The sequence below is a fragment of the Macrosteles quadrilineatus genome, unplaced genomic scaffold, assembly GCF_028750875.1.
Source record: "Macrosteles quadrilineatus isolate MER2022 unplaced genomic scaffold, UCM_ALF_1.0 Scaffold_2__2_contigs__length_208266976, whole genome shotgun sequence".
NCBI lineage: Eukaryota > Metazoa > Arthropoda > Insecta > Hemiptera > Cicadellidae > Macrosteles > Macrosteles quadrilineatus.
The window spans coordinates 189,506,470-189,519,297 of record NW_026542595.1 but is presented as its reverse complement, the minus strand read 5'-3'; the positions used below and the strand labels follow the sequence as shown (position 1 = coordinate 189,519,297).

Genomic DNA, 12,828 nt, shown 5'->3' with positions numbered 1-12,828 from the left:
GAGAGTGAGCGAATTTTGTCTTAAGATGACGGAAACAAAGCGTTTGCAGAATCATCATTGTCATCAGATAGTAGTGGTTGGCTTGCTGTATCACTGTCATCAAAGCTGTGGAGACTATTTGGAAAATGAGAGTTGGCCAGAAACTTGCATTGTTTATTTCCCAAGGTAGGACATAAATCAAAGTGCTACCTTCAGTGGTCAGGTTGACCAGCTTTATGTACGATAGTCCTTTGACAAGTCCCTCAACCACCAGCAGAACGTACACACTTGTCATGTAATTGTGAATAAACCGATCCACAAGCCTAGCGTACTTGTTTACTTCATTTACAAACTCACTCGACAAAGGATCTTCCAAGATCATTTCCACAAAGGTTGCCATCTCATCATAATTCTTTGATATTTTACCCTCATAAGCAGAGTAGAAAACAATAAGCAAAATATTGTTGACCATAATGACAATGACACAAAAAACACCAGATCCATCGTCTTTGCTCAGTCGAAATATTAGAGTTATCGCTAGACATACGATCTGGAAAAAGAACATAGCAAATAATGTGCTTAAATAGATATTAGTGATGATTTTTGAAAAGTTTGTTAGTTTGACGTGGCCAATCGCATGAAGCCCAGCAAAGTGACTCAGTTTCAAAATGGATTTAAAAATTGTCTCTGAAACAAACATTTTGAACTATAACCTATCAAAGTATTGTCCGCACCATACAAAGTATAAAGACAAATTGAGGACAACATGTATACTTATTATAATGAAGGGTTACAACTTCTTTTTTTACTAATGAGCAGATCATTAGTAGGAAATTACATCACATATGATGACTTGTAAATGTTTGCAATCAGCAATAATGACTATTCTCAATGGTAGTTGGTGACATTAATAATCCTGTATGCACATTCCTTACTAGGGCAATTTTAATGAGATTTTATAAATTAGTCGTGAAGTGAAACAATTAAGATACCTATGAAAAAATGTCGTAAAATAAACTGTTCATTCGTTTGAATAAAGTATGTTGATTTGACAATTGACTTGTCGAAATAAATTAATTTATTTAACCGATGTAATTAAATGTGTGGAGTAAAAAATAAAATACACATCTGAGCTCTGTGCTTTAACAGAGTAAATTTAATTATATGATTTCAAGAATATTTTTCGCTCTCAGTTTTTCATAACTCAAATCTGTTTGATTTCAAACATAAATGCAAAGAAACTTTTATAACTATAGATAATTATCTTACTTCCTTTTTCAAGACCTTTTTGCAAGTGTATTAGAAATAAATAACAAATCCATTTGTAGTCTTCATTCAATTGTATTACCGGTACATGTGCACAATTTTAAACTTGTTAGTAAACTAAATTGTATTCATTTTTATGGTATAGCCTCTGGATCACTGATTTTTACAACCAAAGGTTTAAATTACCTGTATCCGTCAAGCGATCCTCGATTGTAGTTGTTTGACTACCTATTGTTGTAAATTATATTGTACTACAACACTACAACAAACAAGTACTTTAGAGTCCGCTGTCAAACTTTAAGTTATTTAATTTGATTTAAACACATGTATAATTTTTTTCGAAATTCCGAATTGGTGTCTTGACTCATATACAACAAAATACAGCAAATATTGCAGTTTTTTTCATTCAACTAAATGGTATTTATTATAGAGTGGTTAGAGCAGTCGGGACTTCAGTCTAAGAGGTCCCAGGTTCAAATCCAGCCAAATCGCCAATAGATTTTTAATCCAAGTGATATTGCCGCAACCCCTTGGTCTAGCCTGAAGAAATGTAAAAAACAATCCCAGTCTCGTTTGGGCCTAGTGTCCTACCTAGGACAAAAAAAAAATCTTTTTCCAGTTCATTTGTACCTGTTCATCTGTACTTCTTGTAAATTATAATTTTTCTACAGATTGTCCTGGACGTAAAGTTTTAGAGGTTATAATTATAGCAGCAATAAGACTGGTTAAGGAATTTATAATTCTCAAGAATGGGAGAAAATTACAGTTGATTACAGTTTACCCAGGCAGGTAGTTTTTAATACAATCGTTCCAGGTACTTCTTAACAAAACGGTCAGTTATCGTTTCTTGAAGAATAAATTGTATAAAATTATTCTAATCTCCATCAAAAACTTTTCAGTCGAGTGAGTCTTTCTGACAAGAGAAATCAGAATGCAGTCTGAGTCTATATTTCAGTCCATTTCAACTGTAACCAAATTCTCTGGAATCATGTGTATAAGTATAAACCGTGTTTCCAACACCATCTATACTCTAGGAAACATGTATTTGATAGCATCAATCATCATTTTCACCTTGAATTCAATCATGATTTCTTCTGTATTTTGGCAGTTCAACCAAGGAGGAGGCTCTAGCTGTACAGTAAGTGTCATGGATATTTACGGCAGCATTCTTGCTGCATACTACATCCTCAGAGGGGAGGAAATTTTCAAAAACTTTCAGGACTTCTTGGATATTAAAAATGTCTTCTCTCAGGACACACAAGAAGATTTGCTCTTGTACGACAAAGTGTTTGAGAAACAGATCCGAAAAATAAATCGTTTCATCAAGTACTACTTCTACATCGTTATCATGTTGACACCGATCAATTCTCTACAGAAGATAGTGGCTTATGAGTCTGAATTCTTGAAACCGTATTTGTCAAAAAACAATCTCGTGCTCTACCCAGTATATTACTTCAATGTAGCGAGTAGCCCCACCATTTTCTGGACCACACTGTCCTTCGAAACAATGGTGCTTCAAATGATGATAGTTCTACACACTGTCAATGATCTTTACATCCTAAACGTTACGTTATCACTGATTCTCTCATTCAGATACCTTAGACTGAAACTGAAAGCTATAATGGAATCTGATCCTCAGAAATCAACATTACAACTGGAGAAAAATGTCCCAATAGCATTGCCAGCTGAAAACTCTCAGAGCCGAAAAAGTTTCAAAACAGTTGAGGAGCAAGTAAAAATTTGGATTGGGCATCATAATCATGTTTTAAGGTAAACCCATTGTGCTGTAAAATTGAAATACAATAAATCTCAATAAAAATTACACGAAATTGAACTATTTACTACCTTATATTCAAATCTAACTTGGTTGGCCTAAAAAACAGCTGATTTAAAACAGCTGTTATGATTTACTGATCACAACTATGCTAAAACAGTACTAACAAATTTGATTTATTTTCCTATCCAGGCTGAGCCGAGAATTTACAGAACTCTATACTCCAGTGTTGGTGGCATTCTTTCTCTTTATTTTCACAATCGGTTCCATGGGGATGTTTTACATTACCAAGGTAAAATTTTAAACATTTCGTTTTTGTTATGCATGGATTTAAATTTAAGAGAATATCTAATTAATGTATTTTTGTAATTTAGGGACAAGCAGAAGTCTTCAGTGTGACAGAAAAGATCATGATCAACGGTTACTTTGTGGGAGATGTGTTCCTCTTTATGCTAATTTGTATGGCAGGCACGTACTTACAGGCTGAGGTAAGTAAACACCTACGTACTATGAGAATTTAGTGACATCCATAGAAGATCAAATAAAATAAACTAATTATATTTTACATTTTTGCACGTTTTTTTTTCGTACATTCATACATTTTCATTACATTGTACTAGTACTACTAGTAGAAACCTTTTGATTATAGTTGTGTGTGAAACAGTAAGCCTTATAATTGCTAACCAACAGCTGATCCAGTCGGAAATTCAGTCAATAGTGTGACTGTGTAGTGCCGACACTCATTTCAAAATTTATCAGGACAGTTTATTATTGTTCTGCAGCTTTCTTGATGCACACACACCTTAGCCCATGTGGACCCAGGTTAAATGAGACCTAAAATCGTTTTTAAAGATATTATTTTAAGTCCAGGCCTGCTGCACAAATTATAAAAAAAAATTACGTTTTGAAAAAGTTTGAATGGTTAAAACGGTTTTTACATTGGATTGGTTCTGCTTTCAAAATCTGGATATGATACGTCAGCTTGATTCAGCATTCATCGCTTATTGGGTCTGATGATTGGAGTGTCCAGTCGAAATTGATCAACACTTACCATCTTTTTTGTATATTTACCGTCTTGTGAGTAACAGTATAAGCGTAAATATATGTTTTAAGTGTTATAAGACGTTTCTTTTATTTACTTTCCGTAAATTTAATAACACGTACAATGATGTTCAAGAAGTTATTTAGCTTGATTTAGTACTTACTTTTTAAAGCATACCGATGTTTCACTTTAAAACAATTAATTTATTAATAATGACTAAACAAAAAATAAAAACTTACTCAATTATTATGGTCACTTAGCCAGTATTTTGATTTGCTCTTCAAAAAACCTCTTACTTATTCCCTGTAAATTTATTCCTTCCTTTGTCCACTGTTTTGGTTTTCCTGACCTTTTCTAGTATTTGGTGTTTGTGTTATGTTTTCCAATCTTTATTCCTGCCTAGGTGCCAAGCCTCATTCAGGGATGCTTTACGAGGTTTTCCACAATTAACTTGAATTTTGAATTAATAACTTATAGTAAGCTGTCATTTATCTTGTGTTCGTCCATAAATTGTGTTTGCCTTTTCTCACGGTGGTTTTTGATGGTTTTTGTTTTCTTGAATGGTCTTGTCCTAATGTTAATCTTTTCCAATTTTCTACTGTTCTTCAAAGATTTTTTTCATTTTTGTTCATTCAATGAGTCATAGAAAAAGTCAGTGAGACAGATGAATACTTACCTCGACAATTAGAGTAGCAAACAAAGTTTGAAGACTTTACTCAGACAATTAGGGTAGAAAACAAAGTTTTTACCCAGCAAAATACAAAACCAGGCGATCAAACCAACCAAGTAGAAGCACTAAATTATGAATAATCAGAAGTAAGGTCAAGTCGGTGCTCTCTGTATAGCTGCCAGACTTCAACTTTGTAGACCTAAGATCTGATTTCCAGACACAGTCAGAGATGAAGAATTACGTAGGCGAGCCAAAATGGACTGTGTTGAAATCTTAATAAGAAAGAAGGATGAGTTACAAAAATATTAGCCAGTAAACTTTGAACTGGAACCCAAAAGAAATAGGATAATAGGAATGCTAAAACCGATAGTAAAAAAGAACTTCAGGAAGAGGGCAAAATCAGGCGAGAAATAAAGCTGATGAACCAAAATCAATGAAGATTATTTGTTACCCCTCTAGTACCAAAGGAAATGAGTCAAGTAATCCGGTAATTTTTGTTTTCTCAATCACTAATGTTTCTGACGCTTCTACACCAAAGATTATATTGCAGATTTAATTGTACTTACTTTATCCAACCTCTAATACTGTTCAGAGCTTGTTGACTTGTCAAGATGCATTCCACGCACCATGGTACTCTCACGATCGCTCCGTCAAGACAGCCCTGGTGACCATCAGCTGTGTATGTCGTCGGCCGGTTAGACTCACACCTAAACAGAGCTACACAGCAGAACTGTCACTTCACACCTTCGTGTGGGTAGGTGAAGGACTCACTTTAGATAGCTTTGACTATGGATACACCTAAATGTTTCATTCCTATGTTAAGTTGTAGCCAGTTAGAAAAAACTGTGTTATAAAGGATCAAATCGTAAAAGAAATCACAAGAATGGGAACAGAAGTAGATTGGATGAAAGGTCGAGATGGAATGAGAGGGTTGTTTGCGAGACCAAAAACATCACGAGGTTTGAGTGACTTAAAATTGAGGTTTTGTTTTGATTTCAAAACATTACATCTTCATGAATAACAGGTATTGTTAAAAGTTAACTTTAAAGGAACACATTTCTAATGTTGTAATATTTTCAGGTGGTGAATTCAATGGCATCATTTTACATAGCATTCTCAAGAATACAAGAGATCTATAACAAGAATATTTCATCTCAATAAAGTAGATGTCTTTAATGTAGTAAATGTGAATTACAACATTGTAGTAAAAACTGTTTACACTGTCAAATGACTGTTAATTTACTTTGTAATATCCCTATAAAAGATATATTCCCTATATTTTACCCTTAAAAAATATTTTAATATTTATTTTGTTTCAATGAAAAATGTAAAGGTACAGATATGGATTTTAACGTTTACATAATCAGTTGGGTATTTCTATACATATAAGAATAAATACCCCCGCTGCAGCAAACCTGCCGACTAAGTGAATTTCCATTTGTCTGAATTACAATTTTAATTAAATCTATTTTAAAAATATTAGGTTTAATGAGTACCTAGGTTTTCTGCTACAAGGAAACTAACATTTTTTTTAACTTTCTCCCTTACCAATAACAATACAAAAACACTTTGATATACTAAATTATTTGTTTTTTAAGCTCTTTAAAACGGTTTAGAGAGGAATTGGGAAATTTTGTGTTTTGAGGGTCAAAAATGGGAAAAACCATTTTTTTACCCTATAAAACCTTCTGTAAAACCCCGTTCCCATGGTCCGATCATGCTGGTTCGCGATCTCATTTAAGTTTATCTCGCCTTGCACTTTTAAACAAAATTTCATCAAGATTGGACAAAAAATACTCAAGTTATTGCTTAAAAATACTAAGTTAGTTCACGGACGTATATATTACAAAAAATATATATCTACATGTATAAATTTGAACGAATGGTGTTTTTGGCCTCTAAGGACATCAAAATAAAAAAGTAAATCAGTCCCGGGTCTAGGTCTTACCGTGCCAACTACGGTAATAGCTACTTCCCTATACGGCCTATGACATATGACTTATTATTGACCTATAAGGAAATTTGCTAAAAAGAACAATCTTATTTTGTAATGGATTCAAGTTTGTTATTGGAGTGGCTTTATGAGATTAAAGGTTATCCGTAGAGCAAACAAAACAAGAGCATTTGGTGGAATAAAAGAAAGGAATATAAAGTTCCAAAAACTGTAGTTTAGCTTACATTGTATTTCCAAAATATCACTTTATATCACAAAAGTTGCTAAGTTACTACTAACAAAATTTACAATGCAGAATCAGTCTTACAGTTACAACAGTTGTACTCATAAATTACTATATTTCAAAGACAAGTCTTAGGTTTTCAGTCTGAAATGTTTCTTTTAACATTTACTACTATTCCTAGACACAAACACTTTACATTACAAATGGTCAAGAACTAGCAGATAACTAAGCTAATAAACACACACAAAATATTAAATAGTAACAAAACTACACTACTAACAAATTAATTGTCCTGAATTCAGGGCAGCTATCACAACTCTTGTACGACTCAGTTGGAAAACAAGTCAAGATATTTCCATATCAAATACAAAACCAAGGTAAAATCACTACAGGAACTTGTTTCAATATCTTACACAGTTAAAAACAAAGGAAATTTTTTACCAGAAATACAAAACCCAAATTTAATTACTACTTCCTAGAAATATGTTTCAAAATTCGACCAAACCTGGTTACAAAACAAGGAAGCATAAAATGACTACTTTCCAGGCACTTGTTTCAACATTGATTAAGATTCAACATAAAATACAAATTATTGACTACTTTCTAGGCACTCGTTTCAAAATTGTTGTAACAATTGCGAAAAAGCGGAAGGACATTCAACATAAAATACAAACTATTGACTACTTTCTAGGAACCCGTTTCAAAGCTTGATCAAATTCGCAACTAAGATTCTGGCCTAGATACGGATCACCTTGTATAAAAGCCCTGACAACTCTGACATAGGCTAGAGACTGGATGAGTATGTATGGCTGCAAGTTAACTTTAGAAGCTAGAGGTAAAGCAACGCTTGTCACAATCTTCGCATCTGTCTGCATAGACATCTGTGGCTGAAACCCGAGTAGTGGCCCTGGAAACAAACAAAATAAGCACACTTCATTTATTTATAACAAATGTTAAAAAAGAATACAGGAATTGTAACGTTTTGTATTAGATTCGTAGACTTTAGTGTTAATCTATTAGTCTCAATTAGCTAACCAAAACAGGCCGTGGCAAGGTCAGATCGGCAGAAAGACCTTAAGAAGTAACACTATTCAAAAGTGCAGGTACCTCAATACTGACACAAATCTTCTCAATAGGCATACAGCAAAAGGGGTTATCTCAATGTACCACTACGGTATATAGTGGAGTGATACCGCCAGGAAATGGCATTCCATTTCACAGTACTCAGAATCACAGAAGGTTAGATAATCGAGAATCCTCTGTACATCAAACATAACTTACAGTAGGTGAAGGCATATAAAATGGATTATGTGATGTGCAGTATTAAGCCTTTTTGAAACACCACCCAGTGTGTGGAAGCCAGTCTTTCAGCACATTCATATCACTAAACTTTATTTTTTTTATATTTAAATCATACAAAATTATTTTAAAATCACACCTACATTATTAAGGAACTCTTTATTCATGGTAGTTCTACAGAACAAGAAAAAAGGAGTTAGACAGATTTAAGCAATAAAGAAGTTCGAATTCAGCACATTCCATAGACAAATCGGTACTTTGGTATTATACCGACCAAAGCTAATAATTATAACCTAACCTAACCTAAGGGTGGACTATGTTTCAGGTTAGGTTAGGTTAGGAAGATTTTGTTAACCTAATTAAAATGTTATTTTGAATTTGATTTATCGTTGTGGTCGGTATAATACCAAAGTATCCTTACAAATAGGATTTTATAGAGGTACCTTGAAGCTGATACAGATTGAGAGTGGAGTGATTCTGTAGAGCCATCAGCCAGGTCTGTCCAGGCACTGACAACCACTGGAGCTGAGCGACTCTCAGGGCTGGCAACTTGTCAAACAATCGGCCGCCTTGGCGATACACCTGTTGTGAACAGCATTAGAATCAGACCTTATATAATAAATGGTTTCACATTGCTAAATAGTTACACCCAATCTAATGTTGAATATCCACACATCTTTACTTCTAGTATAGACAGATTAAATTAAGTTAACCATACCAGACAGACAATAAGTGTGATACCTTGATATAATCAGCATGCCTGGGTACTTCAGCAGGCTCGGTGGAGGCCATAGCTACAAACTGACTGGCTGGGTCAGCAGATATGCTGATCACTTGTCCACTACAGTTGCTGAACTCATACACACCAGACAGCCACTGGTAATGTACAGCACCTGCCCATGCCTTGGGTACATCTGTGAACAGAAATTACTGTCATCAATACTAACACTAACCTAGGACATTAGATAAGGAGGAGAGACAAAGCAATGGTATAACCATCAAGGAAACTCTGGAAGGAAGATCCTTTGTACACCATAAGAAGAGGAGAGAAGATCAAGTTGTCAAAGTCATGAGAATATAGACAGCTGACAGCTGATGAAGATGCACAAAATAGAAGAAACTGAGGCTGTTGGTGGGTATGATAATTGGATCCAAGTAACATAACATAACATATGCAACATTTTTGAGGGCTAAACAATTTATAAAACTAGATTTATTACTACATAAAGGTGATTGACAGATTTAATTACCTGCTGTGATATTCCAACGATGGGGAGACGAGGTAAAATATGCTTTTCCTTCTGTATTATCAAAATGCATCTCGTACTTGAACATTCCAACAGAGTTGGCAATGTAAAGTGTGTTTCCTTCTCCCTGGAAGAGATCTCCGGAGAAGAAGTTGACATTGGTAACATGCTGAAACAAGTGTTATGTAAAGAAAATACTACATAAGTCATTGTAATAAAGAATTGTTATTAATTAATTCTTTTATTTGGATAAACATCTTGTTTATTTAATAGCATCCATACATTAAGTACATATATTTAAATTGTGTAGGTAGTACAAATTCAAGAAAATCAAACAAGTGAAATGTTTATTAAATTCCATGTTGATGGCCCCTGGATTACTATAAATTAGCATAATATTGTGGTATATTATAATCAAACGTTTATTGGTAACTTTATAAATCCTTGCTCATTCCAAGGATTTAGCCCATTCAAAACAAAACTTCACAAAGTTACAACACTCACCTTAAAGTGATCTCTCATAAAGATCCAAAGGTTTAGCCCAGGGTGGTTACAGTCCGCAGAGATTTCAGAAGACTCAGTCAGGACGTAAGTTATTTGTTCATAGTTCAAGATGATAAAGCTTTTCAGCGAATGGCCAAACATTTCTCTGTTGAGAGTCACAAATGTACCGGTGTTTCTGTTCCACTTGTATATGGTTGTAGTGCAACTCTTCTCACTGACAGCGAGGTAATCCTCATCTCCACTCTAGAATTCAAGGACTAGAACAGTTTTAAAAACTTCTTGCCATTCATGTGACCTCAAAACTTAGATCTACTGGAGTTATAGTGCTACAAAAACCTCAAAATCACTTCTATTCTAAAAACATGGGAGGCAAATAGCAGGTCCTAAATGTTTACAAAAACATGTAAGCATAGTGATAAATTAAAAATGTATCAGCATTAAAATGTATTCCAAGGTAAAAACCATCGGCTATGGAACAAAAACAGACAAAAGAAAACAATATGAAATGATATCAAATAAAACATCCACATCATTTGGGTTTATTGCTAGCCTAGTGGATACCATCTCAGAGACAAACTGGTTTGATTTTGAGCATGCCACCACAGAGAAGTAAGGCACAAAGCAAACATGCTTAAGGGACTGTGCGGTTTCAGCTACAGTACGGTTTGCGGGAAATATACTTGTGACGAGCAGGGAAGAGCCCGAGCGGTGAGCACTGTGCAGTTGTGGCCTTTGACACAGGCCACAGGGTCTTTCTCCCCTGTTAGCGTTAGTACACGATGTCGAGGGGGTGGTGTTGGACTTGCCCTAGATACCAGCGACTAGTGCTAGACACCACTTAAGTGTACCAATGAATGTTCCCTCTGTACCTTACTGCTCTATGATGCAATTGACGTAGACACTAACAAAATAATGGATGAAATTAAATTGAAAATATCCATATTTAAATGCAATAGTAAGAGTAACAGTACTAACTGTGCAGCCATACCTACCTTAAAGTGAGTGACTAGGGAAGGGCCAGAGGGCACTGAGAAGGTCTGAGTGGTGTCCAGATAAAGAAGCTTGCAATGCTGACCCCTGGCAGAGGCTAGCTGAGCATTAGCCTCATCACAGGCCCCAGTGAGGTTACTCTAACAATATAGTAACTTGATTAATAAACTCTGGCTCCGTATAAAACCAATGTATTCAGTTAATATACTGGGTAGGATTAAGTTTAATTTGTTCTGGAATTGGGTTTCTATTGATAAAAAAGAATTAATCATGATCCGAAAACTAAGGATTTTTTTATATTAATATATAAAATGGAATATTAAGGATGGTTCTTTTGACAGGATTTTTGGGTATGCCAACTGATCGCTCCCAGTATCTGCTGATCGCTCACAACATCTGACAATCGCTCCTAAGCTCTATGAAACAATGGTAGGGAAATATTAATCCTGTCCTGAACTGAAATTTCAGTCTTGAAAATCTTTAATTAATTTATATCTTCCAGGCTACATTACCCTTGATTTCTACTATTTTTTAAATTAATGTCTAAAATTTAGGTACCGGTAAAGGATAACGTTTGAGAGAGTTTTAAGTCCAATTCTTGGACCACGTAACTGGGTAAATGTCAAGAGAACAACGGATGTCTTACCTTCATCTCAGCATGAATGTCCAGTAGGCTAGAAGTGATGTTGTCAGTAAGTTGTTGCAAGTCTACATCAGCCAGTCTGCCTCTACCTGATACTGGACCCTTTAGTTCTACAGGTCCTTGTACACTCCACACACCCGAGATGTTCTGCTGCCTGTTGATCATAAATGTGCAAAACAGGCATCAACAGCACATTAAAAATATATAATATATATTATCAGAGAGAATAGAAACAAAGTGCAACCTGGAGGAATGTGATTTGTAAGACTATCAACGTTAGAGGATAGGAGTTCTGAAGAGGAATGGTTTCAGATAGCTTAAGACAACAGTTAAAATCAAGCCTATGACGATCTAGATATGTGCAGCGAGATAATTCTTAAGAAAATGGTGTTGATAGTGATATAAGAAAGGAAACCGAGAGGAAGACCTAGGTTGAAGGTGGATACATGAGGTGGAGGTGTGGAGAAGAGAGGAGTAAGATGGCAGATATTGAAAGCAAAGGAATTGTAGAAGGACTAGGCCCAGGAGTAACTGGAGTGGAAGCATGAGAACATCTGTGCATTTATAATAGGTACGTTGAAAAAGTTGAATTACTACTACTTAAATCTCTTCTTAACTTTTTGATATTTCTTTTGGGGACAGTAATGAGATGGATATTCCGTAAATAAATTTTAAAGTAATCCTACTATTTTCCTACCACACAATTCTAATTTCTACGATTGTCTTGAGATTTCTACTAATAAGCTAGAGACAGTGGACCAAGGATTTATATTTTGCACATATAGATGATGTCCTTTCCCTAAACATAGTATTCATACCTTCCACTTTTCAAAACTCCATTTTGTGTCCAGGAGGTCAGGTTTATTCCAGAAATAATTTCTGATGAACTAACATTCCCTTGGACCTCCATGCAATCAAACTCATATTTTCCTGTAAAAAACAAAACAACATTTTTGAATATAGGTGAAATATTTAACTCATAAAACATTACTGGTATACGTTACAGTTTATTCTTACTACAGTAAATCATAACTCAACGCACACATGTCTACAAAAACCTACCACTACATAGTTTTAGCTTTTGGAGACAAACAGTGTGTCCTTGTCAAAAGATAATTCAGTGTTTATGCTTCAGTGTACTTACCGCTACGGTTCACGGTACCCCAGATGTTACCTTACCTCAAATCCCCAAACATCACTCATAAGGGTTTTGTAATTTAAAAAATTTATCATTATG

The 12,828-nt window shown here is 34.8% G+C and overlaps 1 protein-coding gene across 1 annotated transcript; it reads right to left on the bottom strand.

The window, feature by feature from the left end:
• Positions 1–438: 438 nt before the first annotated feature.
• Positions 439–12,510, bottom strand: LOC128987064 (uncharacterized). Its single transcript, XM_054407743.1, has 10 exons — positions 12,410–12,510; positions 11,595–11,745; positions 10,951–11,088; positions 9,959–10,201; positions 9,458–9,623; positions 8,949–9,121; positions 8,651–8,789; positions 7,660–7,815; positions 5,298–5,448; positions 439–529 (listed from the first exon to the last, which is right to left on the bottom strand). The coding sequence occupies exons 1-10, from the start codon at positions 12,499–12,501 to the stop codon at positions 517–519; spliced, it is 1,422 nt and encodes a 473-aa protein (XP_054263718.1). The 5' UTR covers positions 12,502–12,510; the 3' UTR covers positions 439–516.
• Positions 12,511–12,828: the final 318 nt, after the last annotated feature.